The sequence below is a fragment of the Podarcis tiliguerta genome (genome assembly GCF_965153285.1).
Source record: "Podarcis tiliguerta genome assembly, chromosome: 3".
NCBI lineage: Eukaryota > Metazoa > Chordata > Lepidosauria > Squamata > Lacertidae > Podarcis > Podarcis tiliguerta.
The window spans coordinates 101,638,218-101,651,665 of record NC_139536.1 but is presented as its reverse complement, the minus strand read 5'-3'; the positions used below and the strand labels follow the sequence as shown (position 1 = coordinate 101,651,665).

The following is a 13,448-nucleotide window of genomic DNA, read 5'->3' as shown; positions in this document are numbered from 1 at the left end:
TTGCTGACACCACAAATGGTTGGTGTAGGTAGCTAGCTAATATGTATTACTCTTGCAGAGATCTCACCACCTGACACTGGCCTCAAAGATTGCAGAGTATTTCTGGAGGAACAGGAAATTCTTCCCTCCATCCCTGGTACTGTTCTTACTCGTTCTGCCTTAATACTGGATTTTGACTTACCTCTGTCCATCTTTCACAAATACTTTCAAAGATGTTCCTCGATTTGTCACTGTAGCTTTTCCTCCAAGACCAACCATAAGGGCCGTTAACACAGCACTCTTCCCACCTGAATGAAGCAACATTTATTAAGCTCTTAATAGTTGGCAAGCTATTTTTAAGGCAGCAAAAAATGGCTCTTATTCTTTTCTTTTTTTAAAAGACCATTCCTCCCCTCCCCTTATTTTTCTTTTTAAAAAAGACCATTCCTAAAGAAGCTACTGGGTTATAAAGCACGTGATCACGTAACATAAAAACACTCTTGGGTAGAAATAACTCAATGACACTTTTTCTCATGAGAGACTAGGTCAGCTATAGCTTCAATATTCATTTGTTTCATATTTGCTGCTGTATTGTGAAAATGTGTTGCATTACTGGGCTTTTAATGTACACTTTAATAATGCATTGGTATTAATTGCATCATATAGCTTAATTTCTATTTTTTACAAAAGTGGCCCATACATTTTATGAAATAAATACAAGAATTTTGTAACTAGCATTCTCTTAAGTGTTACACAAATATATCGCAGCAAGCCATTGATGGTTCTTTCACATCTCGTGCGTCAGGAGGCCCTGAACCAACTGGAAAAGCTCAACTGAGGAGCATGAGTACATACTGCTAATGTTTTTTTTGACAGTCACAAAGTGGGCTTTGATGATAACTCAGTGTGTCAACATATTCACTGCAAAATTAGCAAGGTAAAGTTAGAAAATAGAGGATTCTTATTCTGTTCAATGATTCAATAGAAATAACTGCAAAATAATAAGTAAGATAGATTTCATTAGTGAAATTCATTTGGTTATAAGCTTTTGTGGAAAAGAGCCTAACTGATTGTTTTGCCCTCTTCTGATACAGGCTCAAACTTATTTGTAGGGAGAGAGGAAAAATATGAACAGTAGGGCAAAAAGTCCATGTAATGCAATATAGTTTCTGATAGGCAATGATGTGAAAGAGCATGCCTGAGACTAGAGAGCTACTGTCAGCTACAATGTACAACACTGGACATGACAGTCAAGTCTGACCTGATAAAACACAGTTTCTGCGTTCCAAAGAAACGCTTAAATACATATAAGAATAATGACCCATAAGATAGGCTTTCTCTTTTTGATTTGGGGATTTTCTTTTCCCCCTTCCCCATAATCTTCTGCTGTTCCTTCTCTCCAAGCATCTTATCTCTCTTATGTATCTTAGTTATTGTTTGAGAGGTACTAAATTTGCTTCTTTATTGTTTGTAATCTTTTATATGTATTTTATTAGTGTTCTATTCTGCTTTTTGTTCAGAAAAACTGGTGTCAGGGGTTCAGGAGCAGAGTCACTGGAGAGGGAAGAAACAGAGAGCGAGGGGGAGGAGTCGGAAGGAAATGTCAGCGGCGACAGTAGTCCAAGATCTCTGAGTCTCTCCAGTGACTCGGAGGATTCACAGAAAGGGGCCCCCATGGTCAGGGCAAGGGGAGTGCCCAGGGGGACACCTCGGGAAGAAGGGGACTCAGAGAGTAGCAGCTGGAAATCCGGACCAGCGTCCCCCCCAGAGTGCAGTAGGGGGGAGGAGTCTAAGGCATCGGGATCAGGGAGCGCGCAGGCAGAGGGAGAACGTGAGGCAGGAGTGGCCACACCCTCGTCAGGGAGCGAGGAAACGGTCATCCGGAAAGTAAAACGCGCGCGCGCGCGCCAAGTTCAAATGTACAGGAGGGCGGCAAGGTGGGCAGCCCGGGTAAGGAGCCAGGTCCTAAAGCCCGCCGAAGAGAGGGGGAGGAGTCAGAGGGGTCTAGCTCCGCGTCGGAAGAGTCCAGGAGGAATGAGACCCCGGGGGGTAGTAAGACCCAGAGGAAGAGAGAGAGAAGGAAGAGGTGGAGTAAGATTAGAGTCTTGAACTGGTGCACGGGGGGTGGAGATCCAGACAGAGCATCGCCGGTCTAAAGTCCAGACGTAGGGCTCGGACGCTGAGACTTGTAAATGGAGACTATTCTTCAATAAAGACTTTGATACTGTACTATCGGCTAGCGTTGGTCCTTGGTGAGCTGGGACCCGGAGCCAGCCCTGACAGTATGCTCTGTCTCAAATTTTAAAGTTTTGGCACCGAGAACCTCGCCACGTGAGTCGGCGCAGCGAGGACAGAGGAGGGGTGCTTACAGAGCTCACAAAACTCAGGCAAGATGACGACGGAAGAGAAGATAAAAGCCCTGCAAGAAGCGGTGACACAACTCAGCACTGAGGTAATTGCATCCAGGAAGAGAGAGGAGGAGATGGTTACCTCCTGCCGGGATCTCCAGGCCAGGTTGGACGTGCTTTCCAAAGAGGGGCAAACGGGAGCCAAGGCAGAAGGCATAGGTTTGGGGAGAAGGGGAGGAAGCCTTGTATCGCATTTCGACGGGAGTTTGCAGCAGTACCCCAACTTCAGAGCAGACCTGCTGTTTGCGCTGGATTTACTTGACAAAGATTTTAGAGATGAGAGAGAGAGAGTGGGGTTTATCTTGTCCCATTTGCATGGGGAAGCCAAAACGTGGCTGCGGAATCTATGGAGGGACAATGATCCAGCGCTCCAAGATGCGAAGGCTTTTATTAAAGCAATGGACTCATGCTTTTTATCAAAGGTAGACGTCGATATTGCCAGGAGGGACATACATGGACTTAAACAAGGCAAAGCCAGCGTGCGGCAGTACCATACTCGATTTTTCGGACTGGTTCATGCCCTGGGGTGGGAAAAAGATTCTGCGCCAGTCAGAGACCTCTTTTGGGAGGGGTTGAATGCAGATGTAAAAGCGGAGATTGGAAGAGGGGAGAGACCAAGGAGCACCCAGCAGGTAGTCCAGAGGGCTCTGGAGATCGGGGTGCATCTGGAAGAACGTCCTTGCAACAGGGAAGAAGGGCGTTGGGGAAGGGCACCAGCCAGAGCACCTCCCTTCTTTCCCAGAGAAGCAGCGCGTGCGCACTCCACACCCTCGCAGGGAGGGGGAGAAGAGCCGATGGAGATAGGAGGTGCCAGGGCTCAGTCAGCTAACAGAGCCCTAACACCGGGAGCAGCCAAAACGAAGCCTCCTAGAGGGAACAGGAAGTGCTACATCTGCGACAGTGCTCAACACATGGCGAAAGAGTGTCCCCAGAGGCTCCACAAGCACACTGCAGCCTCCGCAACAGTCGCTGAAGCAGCTCAATTGAAAACGCAGCAACAGTTAAACGACGGAGTCTGGCTGGAGGAAGAGGCACTGGGGTCCAGTCAGACAAGTCAATGAAACAATCCCCAGCACTTTTGCAACCCACAGACCCCCTCCCACCCAAACCAGTGGTGCAGCTTACAGCGTCTCTCCAACTGCCCAATGGACGCACTCTGGAGGTGCCGATCACCATTGACTCCGGCAGCAACGCTGACTTTATAGGACTGGAATTCATTCAGCAGCACAATATACCACTGCTACCAGCCACGCTGCCCCTGAACGTTGTCACGGTGGATGGCAGAGACTTGTTAGGGGGGCAGGTGGTGCAACAAACGCAACCAATGGTGATGCGGATTGGAAATCACCGAGAAGTCATCAGCTTTAATGTCACACACCTGTCGGACACGCCTGTAGTCCTCGGCATGAGTTGGCTGCACAGGCACAGCCCAGCATTGGCGTGGTACCGACGCCAACTGACCTTCGGCTCCTCCTATTGCGCGGAACATTGCATCCTTCCTAGCCCGGAAGAAGGAGGGGACGACCCGCAGCTACAATTAGGCACGCTGCAAGCAGTGCCTCGCAAGTATGCAGCGTTTTTGGAGGTTTTCTGCGAGAAAGAAGCGGACAAGCTGCCCCCCCACAGGCCCTATGACTGCAAGATTGACCTCCTGCCAGGAGCGACGCTGCCAGCCGGGAAACTGTATTCCATGTCTGAGGATGAGCTGCAGGAGCTCAAGGAGTTCATAGACCTCAACTTGAAGCGCGGTTTCATCCGGGAGTCGAAGGCAGCGGGGGGCAGTCCTGTATTCTTTGTGAAGAAGAGGGACACGCCCCAAAAAAGACTTGTGGTAGACTTCAGAATTTTAAATTCCAGAACCAAGCCCGCGGCCTTTCCCATGCCCAAGATAGATGACCTGCTGGCGACGGCGAGGAAAGGACGCGTTTTTACAAAGTTGGATCTGCGAGGGGCGTACAACCTGATTCGCATACGGGAAGGAGACGAGTGGAAGACTGCCATGTTCACGCCCCTGGGCACATATGAATACAGAGTTATGCCCTTCGGTTTACAAAATGGCGCCCACTGTTTTCAAGCTTTCATGCATCACGTCCTGGCGGGTCTCCTCTACAAGACATGCGTCTGCTTCTTGGACGACATCCTGATATTCTCAGAATCTGAGGAGGCCCACGAAGGTGACGTCAAGGAAGTTCTGCAGAGACTGCAGGAGCATCGGCTGTATGCCAAGCTGGAGAAGTGCCAGTTCGACAGGACGGAGGTGGATTTCCTGGGCTACAAGCTGTCGGACAAGGGGCTTGCCATGGACAGCGCCAAGGTTCGCGCAGTGTTGGACTGGAAGAGCCCGCGCAATCGGAAGGAGGTCCAGCGGTTTGTGGGGTTCGCCAACTTTTACCGCAAGTTCATCAAGGGGTTCGCGATGCAGACGGCGGCCATTACTGACACGCTCAGCTCTAAGAAGAAGAAGTTCATCTGGACGGAGCAAGCGGAGACGTCCTTTCAGAACCTTAAGCGTCTCTTCTCGTCCGAAGGGCAGCTACTGCATGTGAATCCCAGCAAACCGCTGAGGGTTGAAACAGACGCCTCAGACAGAGCCGTGGGCGCCGTACTGTTGCAGGAGGACCCGCATGGGGACTGGAGACCGTGTGCCTTCTACTCTAGGAAGCTCAGCAAGTCGGAGCAAAACTACACCATCTGGGACAGGGAGTTGCTGGCCATTCATGCAGCATTCAAGGCGTGGCGACACTTCCTCGTCGGGGCCAAGCACACCGTGCAGGTCCGCACGGATCATAAGAACCTGGAGTACTGGCGCACGGCAAGATTCCTAAACCAGCGGCACATCAGATGGGCGGAATTTTTCGCGGATTTCGACTTCAGGATAGAATACATCCCAGGCGACAACAACATCATGGCGGATGCACTGTCCAGGAAGCCGCAATACCTCGAAGAGGCGGCACCAGCAGCGGCCAAGCACATTTTCGCTCCGAAAGCGTGGGCGTGCGCTGCAGCAACCGTGGACTTGGAGGCGGTCCGTCGAGCACTGCAGAGGGACCCCTTTGCACAAGCCAAGATGGAGGAGGTGCACAAGGGCACGGTGAAGGACGACGAGTTCCAAGTACGAGACGGATTGCTCATCCGCAGAGGGGCCCTCTACGTACCGGGAGACGACCTCCGGGCGAAAGTACTGCAGCAGTTACACGACGCACCCACCGCCGGGCACTTTGGCAAGGAGAAGACGGCAGAACTCGTTGCCAGAGATTTTTGGTGGCCCAAGATGCGGGGGGAAGTCGCGGAGTACGTCTCGAGGTGCGACACCTGCCAAAGGGCCAAGTCAGTCCACAAACCTCCGGCGGGACTGCTCGAACCGCTGCAGACTCCGAGCGAACCGTGGGAGAGGGTGGCCCTGGACTTTGTCACGGATTTACCCAGCTCAAGGGGTAAAACGGCAGTGCTAGTGGTGGTGGACATGTTCACTAAAATGGCCCACTTCATTCCGTGCGCGAAGGTCGCCACGGCAGAACAGACCGCCAAACTGTTCATAGACCACGTCTTCAGAGTGCATGGACTGCCACGGTCTATCTTGTCCGACAGGGGGCGCCAGTTCATTTCGAGCTTCTGGCAGAAGCTGATGGGTTTCCTGAACGTCAAGATCAACCTAGCGTCGGCGAGACACCCGCAGACCAATGGACAAGCGGAACGCGTCAACGCCGTCATGCAGCAGTACCTGAGATGCTACGCAAATCAACAGCCGACGACATGGGTGGACTACCTGCCGCTCGCTGAGTTCGCTTACAACAACACGAAGCACGTGTCCACAGGGGTGACGCCGTTCTTCGCCAACAACGGGAGGCATCCCAGAACCTTCCCGGGATTAGAGAGACTGGGGGAGGGGGAGCCACAGGCAGCGGAAGTCTTGGCGGCGGAATTGCAGGAAGTCCACGAGCAGCTTAGGAGGCAGTTAGAGCTGGCAAAGCACGCATACAAACTGCAGGCTGACAAGCACAGGAGGGTTGGTGAAGACATACAGGTGGGAGACTGGGTGTGGTTAGCGGCACACGCAGTGCCGACCAGATCCTTAGCTAAGAAGAAACTCGGACATAAGCAGCTAGGACCTTACCTAGTTGAGGCACAGATCAATCCGGTGGCCTTCCGGTTGACACTTCCGGAAGGATCCAGAATGCACCCAGTATTCCATAGGTCGGTGCTCACGCCCTACAAAGCACCTCACCGATTTCAGGCGCAGGGCACGGCACCAGATCAGTATAAGGAGATCCCCCCAAGGAGGGAGTCGCCAAGAAGGGAACCCATCAACCAGGTCACAGAGATTTTGGACTCGAGATGGGGGGAAGAGGGAGTAGAATATTTTCTCGCAAGGGAAGGTACCCCGGCCAGCGCCAACAGTTGGGTGCCGGACTATGCCCTGGACGAGCCTCTCCTCAAAGAGGAGTTTCATGCCTTGTTCCCACACAGGCCCATGCCAGCCGAGTATTTCGACGACTGGCTTTTCACACCCACGCTTTCTACCAGCACGTTCCAGGGATTCACCTCGGACGAAGAACCAGCATTAGACACACGTTCACCGGAGGGCTCGCCCTCGGGGTTTGCCTCAGACCGCTCGTTTTGGTGGGACAATCGAGGAGAGGAGAGGTGGCTGAGGGGCCCTTGGCAGGCAACGGACCCAGAGGGGAACGAGGGTGAGAGGGACATGGACGTGATGGGGGAGGACGTTGGGTTCGAGCATGGCGGCACGGAGATGGAAGCAGAGGAGAACGAGGTCGGCGAAGACATGGAGGACGAGCCGGATTTCTCTAACTGGATGCACGCCACGGGGAACGAACTGTATCCACCATTCACCCCCACAACGACGGAGCACCCAGCACCCCCGCCGGAGGAAGGGGAGGGGGGAAGGGGGGGCTTCGAGGGGGGGATGGATGTCAGGGGTTCAGGAGCAGAGTCACTGGAGAGGGAAGAAACAGAGAGCGAGGGGGAGGAGTCGGAAGGAAATGTCAGCGGCGACAGTAGTCCAAGATCTCTGAGTCTCTCCAGTGACTCGGAGGATTCACAGAAAGGGGCCCCCATGGTCAGGGCAAGGGGAGTGCCCAGGGGGACACCTCGGGAAGAAGGGGACTCAGAGAGTAGCAGCTGGAAATCCGGACCAGCGTCCCCCCCAGAGTGCAGTAGGGGGGAGGAGTCTAAGGCATCGGGATCAGGGAGCGCGCAGGCAGAGGGAGAACGTGAGGCAGGAGTGGCCACACCCTCGTCAGGGAGCGAGGAAACGGTCATCCGGAAAGTAAAACGCGCGCGCGCGCCAAGTTCAAATGTACAGGAGGGCGGCAAGGTGGGCAGCCCGGGTAAGGAGCCAGGTCCTAAAGCCCGCCGAAGAGAGGGGGAGGAGTCAGAGGGGTCTAGCTCCGCGTCGGAAGAGTCCAGGAGGAATGAGACCCCGGGGGGTAGTAAGACCCAGAGGAAGAGAGAGAGAAGGAAGAGGTGGAGTAAGATTAGAGTCTTGAACTGGTGCACGGGGGGTGGAGATCCAGACAGAGCATCGCCGGTCTAAAGTCCAGACGTAGGGCTGGGACGCTGAGACTTGTAAATGGAGACTATTCTTCAATAAAGACTTTGATACTGTACTATCGGCTAGCGTTGGTCCTTGGTGAGCTGGGACCCGGAGCCAGCCCTGACAACTGGTATATGAGAAATTGAGAAATAAGAAATATGCTACAGAATGGAAGAAATGCCAATATTGTAATTTTCCATATGATTTAAAATAATAAATAAAAACTTACTTCCATTATTTCCAACTATAAAATTGACATTGGGTCCAAATTTGAAGGGGCCCAGCATTGAATGGCACATGAAATTCTTCAGCTGGATACTTTCAATTATTCCAACTTCTCCTGACACCTACAGATACATTACAAAGATGTTTAAAACTGATCACCCATCTTTCGTACACAAACAGAAAGTCACAGATCATCACAATGCTTGCATATTTTTAACAATACCATGGGGTGTCTGAATAATCCTTACTAGCAGAACATTCAGCTCTCATTTGCCATTTCCCCACACAATTCAAGTAGTAGCCTAAATAGCAGATCACAAACTGTGTCCAATGGGTCTCCCTAAAAAACGTGAGAGCAATGGTAAAGCCCAAGTGCAACTAACGAAATATAAAGAGATATTTTGCCTCAAAGTATCCACTTTAGGCCCAGGGATAAGGAAGTTGAGTGAGCAGGTAATAATGAACTCCTGTGCATTTTTGTCACATGCAAGGCAGTTTCAGTCAAGCCACACTTACCATAATATCTGGTGTTCCATATACAATACAGTGGTACCTCAGGTTAAGTACTTAATTCGTTCTGGAGGTCCGTTCTTAACCTGAAACTGTACTTAACCTGAAGCACCACTTTAGCTAATGGGGCCTCCTGCTGCCGCTGCTGCACGATTTCTGTTCTCAACCTGAAGCAAAGTTCTTAACCCGAGGTAACATTTCTGGGTTAGCGGAGTCTGTAACCTGAAGCGTATGTAACCTGAAGCGTATGTAACCCAAGGTACTACTGTACTTGGAAAACTACCTCCTTCCTTACAGATGCTCTGGGGTGCAAAGACTGACCAATGACCAGACTCAGCATAAGGCATCATTCTTAATGGTTTTGAAGAGTTCATGGCACAGAGCATACTCAACTTGCACCCTGCAAGCAGGTAGTCATACATACACTGTGCCATAGTACCCACACCCTTGCTTCTAACCTTTCATTATCTGTTTTTTGTTTACTGGGCTTATTTGGTATGAAAGTTTAAATCTGTAAGATAAAAAAGGGAGAGGGTTGGCTGGCATGGCCTCCTCCTCAAAGGTACTTAACTTTTCTACCCATGGCTAAGTTCCACCAACTTCTGTCGCAGACAGGTGAGAGTTCAACTTTTAAAGCAGGCTCCCAAGTTAATGGAAACTTAAAAGACCCCTGGAAATGGCTATAACAAAAGCTGACAATAAGCGGTAATTAAGGAGATGTAGAAATCTGGCTCCAAGCATGCAATCCCCTATTCCAGCTTTAGTACTTACTATCAGTAGATAGTACTTACCTTCTCCTAGCACAGGTGCTTAACTTACATGTCCCCCCCCCCCCCATGCTTGTCTGATCATCAATAGTTTCATTTTTCTCTCAGGCATAATATAAAACCACATTGTGGGACAAATTGCTTACCGGCTGTGAGTAGTAACCGCTGTCACTCTGTAGCTGTGACAACTCCTCTTCGTTAGGGTCATCATCAGAATCAAATGTGGCTTGCCTAGGTCTTTTTTCAGATGATGATGCTGAAAAGCTTCTCTCTTTTCTCTTTGACATATTGGCCTCTGTGCTTACAGAAATTCTTTTGGAAATATTTCATCAGAAATCTGGCAAATTTCTGGCGCTGTAATGTTGGGGAAGTGGAGGGAAAGTTCATGAAACTATATAATAAATGTTTCCTTATTTTATAGTATTCAACTTACAAGCACCCTGGCCAACAAATTAAAATGTAAGGCAAACCCACTCAATCACCCAGACCAGCCACGCAATCGGGTGGGCAAGGGCAACAGAGGGGAAAACGTACAAGCACCCTGTCCAAAAATTAAAATAAAACGCACAGCCACCAAGGCAGAGGCAGAGGAAGGAAAAACGCACGGGGAGAGAAAACGCACAGTGCCGCGAAGAGAAGAGGGAGAAAGAAAGACGGAGCCACACTCACACTCAGACCTCGCTGGGGGCGGAGAGACCACGTGCTGGGCAAGGGGACAAGCTGCAGCTTAAGAAAGGTAACAGACAAACTGGAGAGCCCACATGGCAGGAGTGGGGGGAAATAGAAGGTTAAATGTAGGTTTCTATACGGAAAAGAGGACACAGCAAGGCAGCTTGCGAAAACTAACGCAGATAGCGAACCTGGATGCCTGGGTTTTTAAAAGCAGTAAAGCAATGAGCGCACGCAAGCCTCCTAAATTTAAAAGGCAAGCCAGGAACCAAGAAGCCTCCACACACACACACACACACACACACCCGACTCCAAACCTCGTGGCTGAGCTCTTCCCTGCAATGACTCCTAGCTGACTCGCAACAAGAAGGCGGAAAATGAGGCGGTATGGCTGGCACAGCAGTAAGTTAAACTGCAAACCACGCCCCCTCCAAGCCGCCCGGTTGGGCGCTTACCTGTGGGCGTGGTGTGCCAGCCAGGTGAGTGGGGCAGGGGACGTAACGCCCCCTGCGTGACGCAGAAATCGCGTCCCGCCCACAACACCTCCCCTCTTGGAGGAGGAGAGGCTTTACTGTAGTTGTTAAGTTTTGTTCTGTTAAGAGTATATGCCTGTTAGCCTAACCTCCCTCTACATTTTGTGGGGGTTAAATGAAAAGAACCATGTATGCCACCTTGTGCTCCTTGGAGAAAAAGGTGAAATATAAATGCAATTAACAAATAATAAAAAAGCAGATTTCATAAGCCTGCACTTTCCAGCTTTAAACCAAAGGAATTTTCCTTTGATTGCCATATGGGAGTAACTGAACATTACTTCTAAGTAAATATGCACAAAATTAGGCTGCTTGGTTTTTTTTAATTTATGTTTTATAATGGAGATGCCAATAATTTAAATTATCATTTTTTACCTGGCATGTGTTCTTGCACTTTTTTCTTTTGTAATGTACACTCCATGGTTCTCATATTAAGGCTTTGGTTCTGTTGTATCACAACTTCCTTGGCACTGAAATACGCAGTACAGTACCTTGCACTGAATATCTAGATAGGATATTTAGATACTGAATATCTACAGCCAGAGCAACATGGACAGGCAAAGCCCATGAATGCCCCACCACCTCTCTTACATGGGCCAATAAGCCAGCACTTCAGCTGCCTCGAGGAGCCTGACCATTTGAGGGTTTATCAACTAAACAGAAAATGAGCCTTGCATCCTGGTTTCGGGTGAGCAAGCAAAGGCTGCTATGAGTTAAATTTTTGTTGAAAGAAAGAAATAACTATGCATTCTACACTCCGGATTTGTGTCTACTCCTTGTGCCTTTTCTTCTCCTGAAGATCTCCTGAAAGGCAGCAGAGCTTTAGGATATGAGTTTTCCTTCTCCTAGATGGTCAACCTTCCCAGGTTGACAACACACATCTGCCCCTTATGTCCCTCTACAACACATACAGAAACCGCCTTTCCACTGGACCCACTATTGGTCTCATCCACTCATGTATTTTCTACCCATGTATTTTCCTAATTATACCTAAACAAGCCCTTATCAGGTTACAATGCTGGGGGGGGGACGGACGACTAATGATTAGTGTAGGAAGAACACAGGCATCATGACCAATAAACACTGGCAACCTTATCCTCTGAATTTGCCTAACCCTCTTCTTAAAAACAAATCAATTTTTATTTTCCATTTATTTACTTTACAATTATTTTTGAAATTGTAACATTTCCAATTTCGACTCCCTTCCCCCTCTTTCTGCAGTTCCTTACATTTATTTTTGTCTTTTCCTACATACTTCAAATTGTCTTAACTTACTTCTTTTGTCTGTCTATTCTAAGATATACCATATATACATACACATACACATTCATACACACACACACATATACACAGTACACATAAAAATATACAAATATATATACATATGCATGTTTATGTATATGTGTGTATATATATGTATATATGTATATATACATACACACAAATTTGTACGTGTGTGTATATATATATGTGTGTGTGTATCTATTATATATATATATATATATATATATATAATTGGCAGGGACGCAGGTGACGCTGTGGGTAAAACCTCAGCACCTAGGACTTGCCGATCGTCAGGTCGGCGGTTCAAATCCCCACGGCGGGGTGCGCTCCCGTCTTTCGGTCCCAGCGCCTGCCAACCTAGCAATTCGAAAGCACCCCCGGGTGCAAGTAGATAAATAGGGACCGCTTACTAGCAGGAAGGTAAACGGCGTTTCCGTGTGCGGCTCTGGCTCGCCAGATGCAGCTTGTCACGCTGGCCACGTGACCCGGAAGTGTCTGCAGACAGCGCTGGCTCCCGGCCTATAGAGTGAGATGAGCGCACAATCCTAGAGTCTGGCAAGACTGGCCCGTACAGGCAGGGGTACCTTTACCTTTTTATGTATATAATTAAAAAAACACTGTAGGTTTTACTAATAATCCTGCCCATGTCTTAATCTGTTTCCTTTTTTGTAAATACTCAATAAACCACCTCCATTCCTTTCTGTTCTCCCGGTTTCTCATTCTTCTGGCAAGTTTCGCCATTTCCGCATACACCATTCGTTACTGTATCCTACCACCTTTTGTCGTGGCCTTACCCTCTTTTTAAAAACATCCCTGCTTCTTTCGGAAGCCGCTTCCATAGTTCTAGCTATGCCCTCTTTCTAGTCTGCCCTGGGCCTGACAATACAGTACTCGGGAGCCACTTGCTCAGGATCGGGCTCCCTGTGTTATTAATGAGGCAAATAATGTTTCCTTTTCAATGTCTCTTTCCCCCCCCCCAACCCCTCACCTTGCTTTTTATTGAACGTTTGGGGGGGGATTGTTTTTGTAAAGACGCTTAGCGGCAAGAAAATGAGTCCAATGAATTTCACCAATAATAATAACAATAATAAGTTAAGGCTTACCTCTTGAAAATCATAAAAATTAAAGAAAGCAGGCGACCTAATTCTCCCCTTTTCCTTCTTCGCCACTCACCTCAGGAACAGAAAGCGAAACCACGCAGCTGGCGCTTCAGCGGGAAACCGTTGAAAGGCTTCGCGCCTGCGTACGACGCCCCGGGGCGCGAGAGCGGCGAGTCTCCTCCCCGCGCCATCCAATCAGCGGCCGCCCCGCGCTGCGCGAGCGAGAAGAACGCGCGTCTTTACGCTTCCTTTCTTTTCTTTTTTTGCCTCTCCCAACGGCAAAGCACCTCGTCCCGCGGCCTTAAGGCGCACGCGCAGTTCTGGCAAGGAGAGAGGAAAGAGGGCAAGCGTCAGCTCTTCCTTCCTGTCGTCGCTTCCGGCTCCCATCCGAAGGGCGCCATGTGCGGGGAACTGGCATAACG

The 13,448-nt window shown here is 49.5% G+C and overlaps 2 protein-coding genes and 1 long non-coding RNA gene across 5 annotated transcripts in view; 2 read left to right on the top strand and 1 right to left on the bottom strand.

Annotated features, from left to right (window-relative positions):
• The window catches only part of SMC6 (structural maintenance of chromosomes 6), a 42,983-nt gene extending 29,613 nt beyond the window's left edge, over positions 1-13,370 (bottom strand). For 2 of the 3 annotated variants that reach the window (XR_014508950.1, XM_083431513.1), the window contains exons 1-4: positions 13,030-13,275; positions 9,590-9,797; positions 8,171-8,288; positions 182-287 (exon numbers count right to left, since the gene is read on the bottom strand). Coding sequence is in view for 2 of the 3 variants with exons in the window: in XM_083431513.1 (XP_083287639.1) it covers positions 182-287; positions 8,171-8,288; positions 9,590-9,730 (365 nt within the window). In the remaining variant the exon portion in view is untranslated. Of the gene's footprint in view, positions 1-181; positions 288-8,170; positions 8,289-9,589; positions 9,798-13,029 lie in introns of all 3 variants that reach the window. The other variant, XM_083431514.1, reaches the window with a different exon arrangement.
• Positions 1-13,448, top strand: part of KCNS3 (potassium voltage-gated channel modifier subfamily S member 3) — a 442,125-nt gene that overhangs the window by 311,865 nt on the left and 116,812 nt on the right. The window lies entirely within an intron of this gene.
• Positions 8,581-13,448, top strand: part of LOC310673482 — a 214,663-nt gene continuing 209,795 nt past the window's right edge. The window contains exon 1 of the long non-coding RNA XR_014509062.1: positions 8,581-8,943. This is a non-coding gene — a long non-coding RNA (uncharacterized lncRNA). The remainder of the gene's footprint in view (positions 8,944-13,448) is intronic.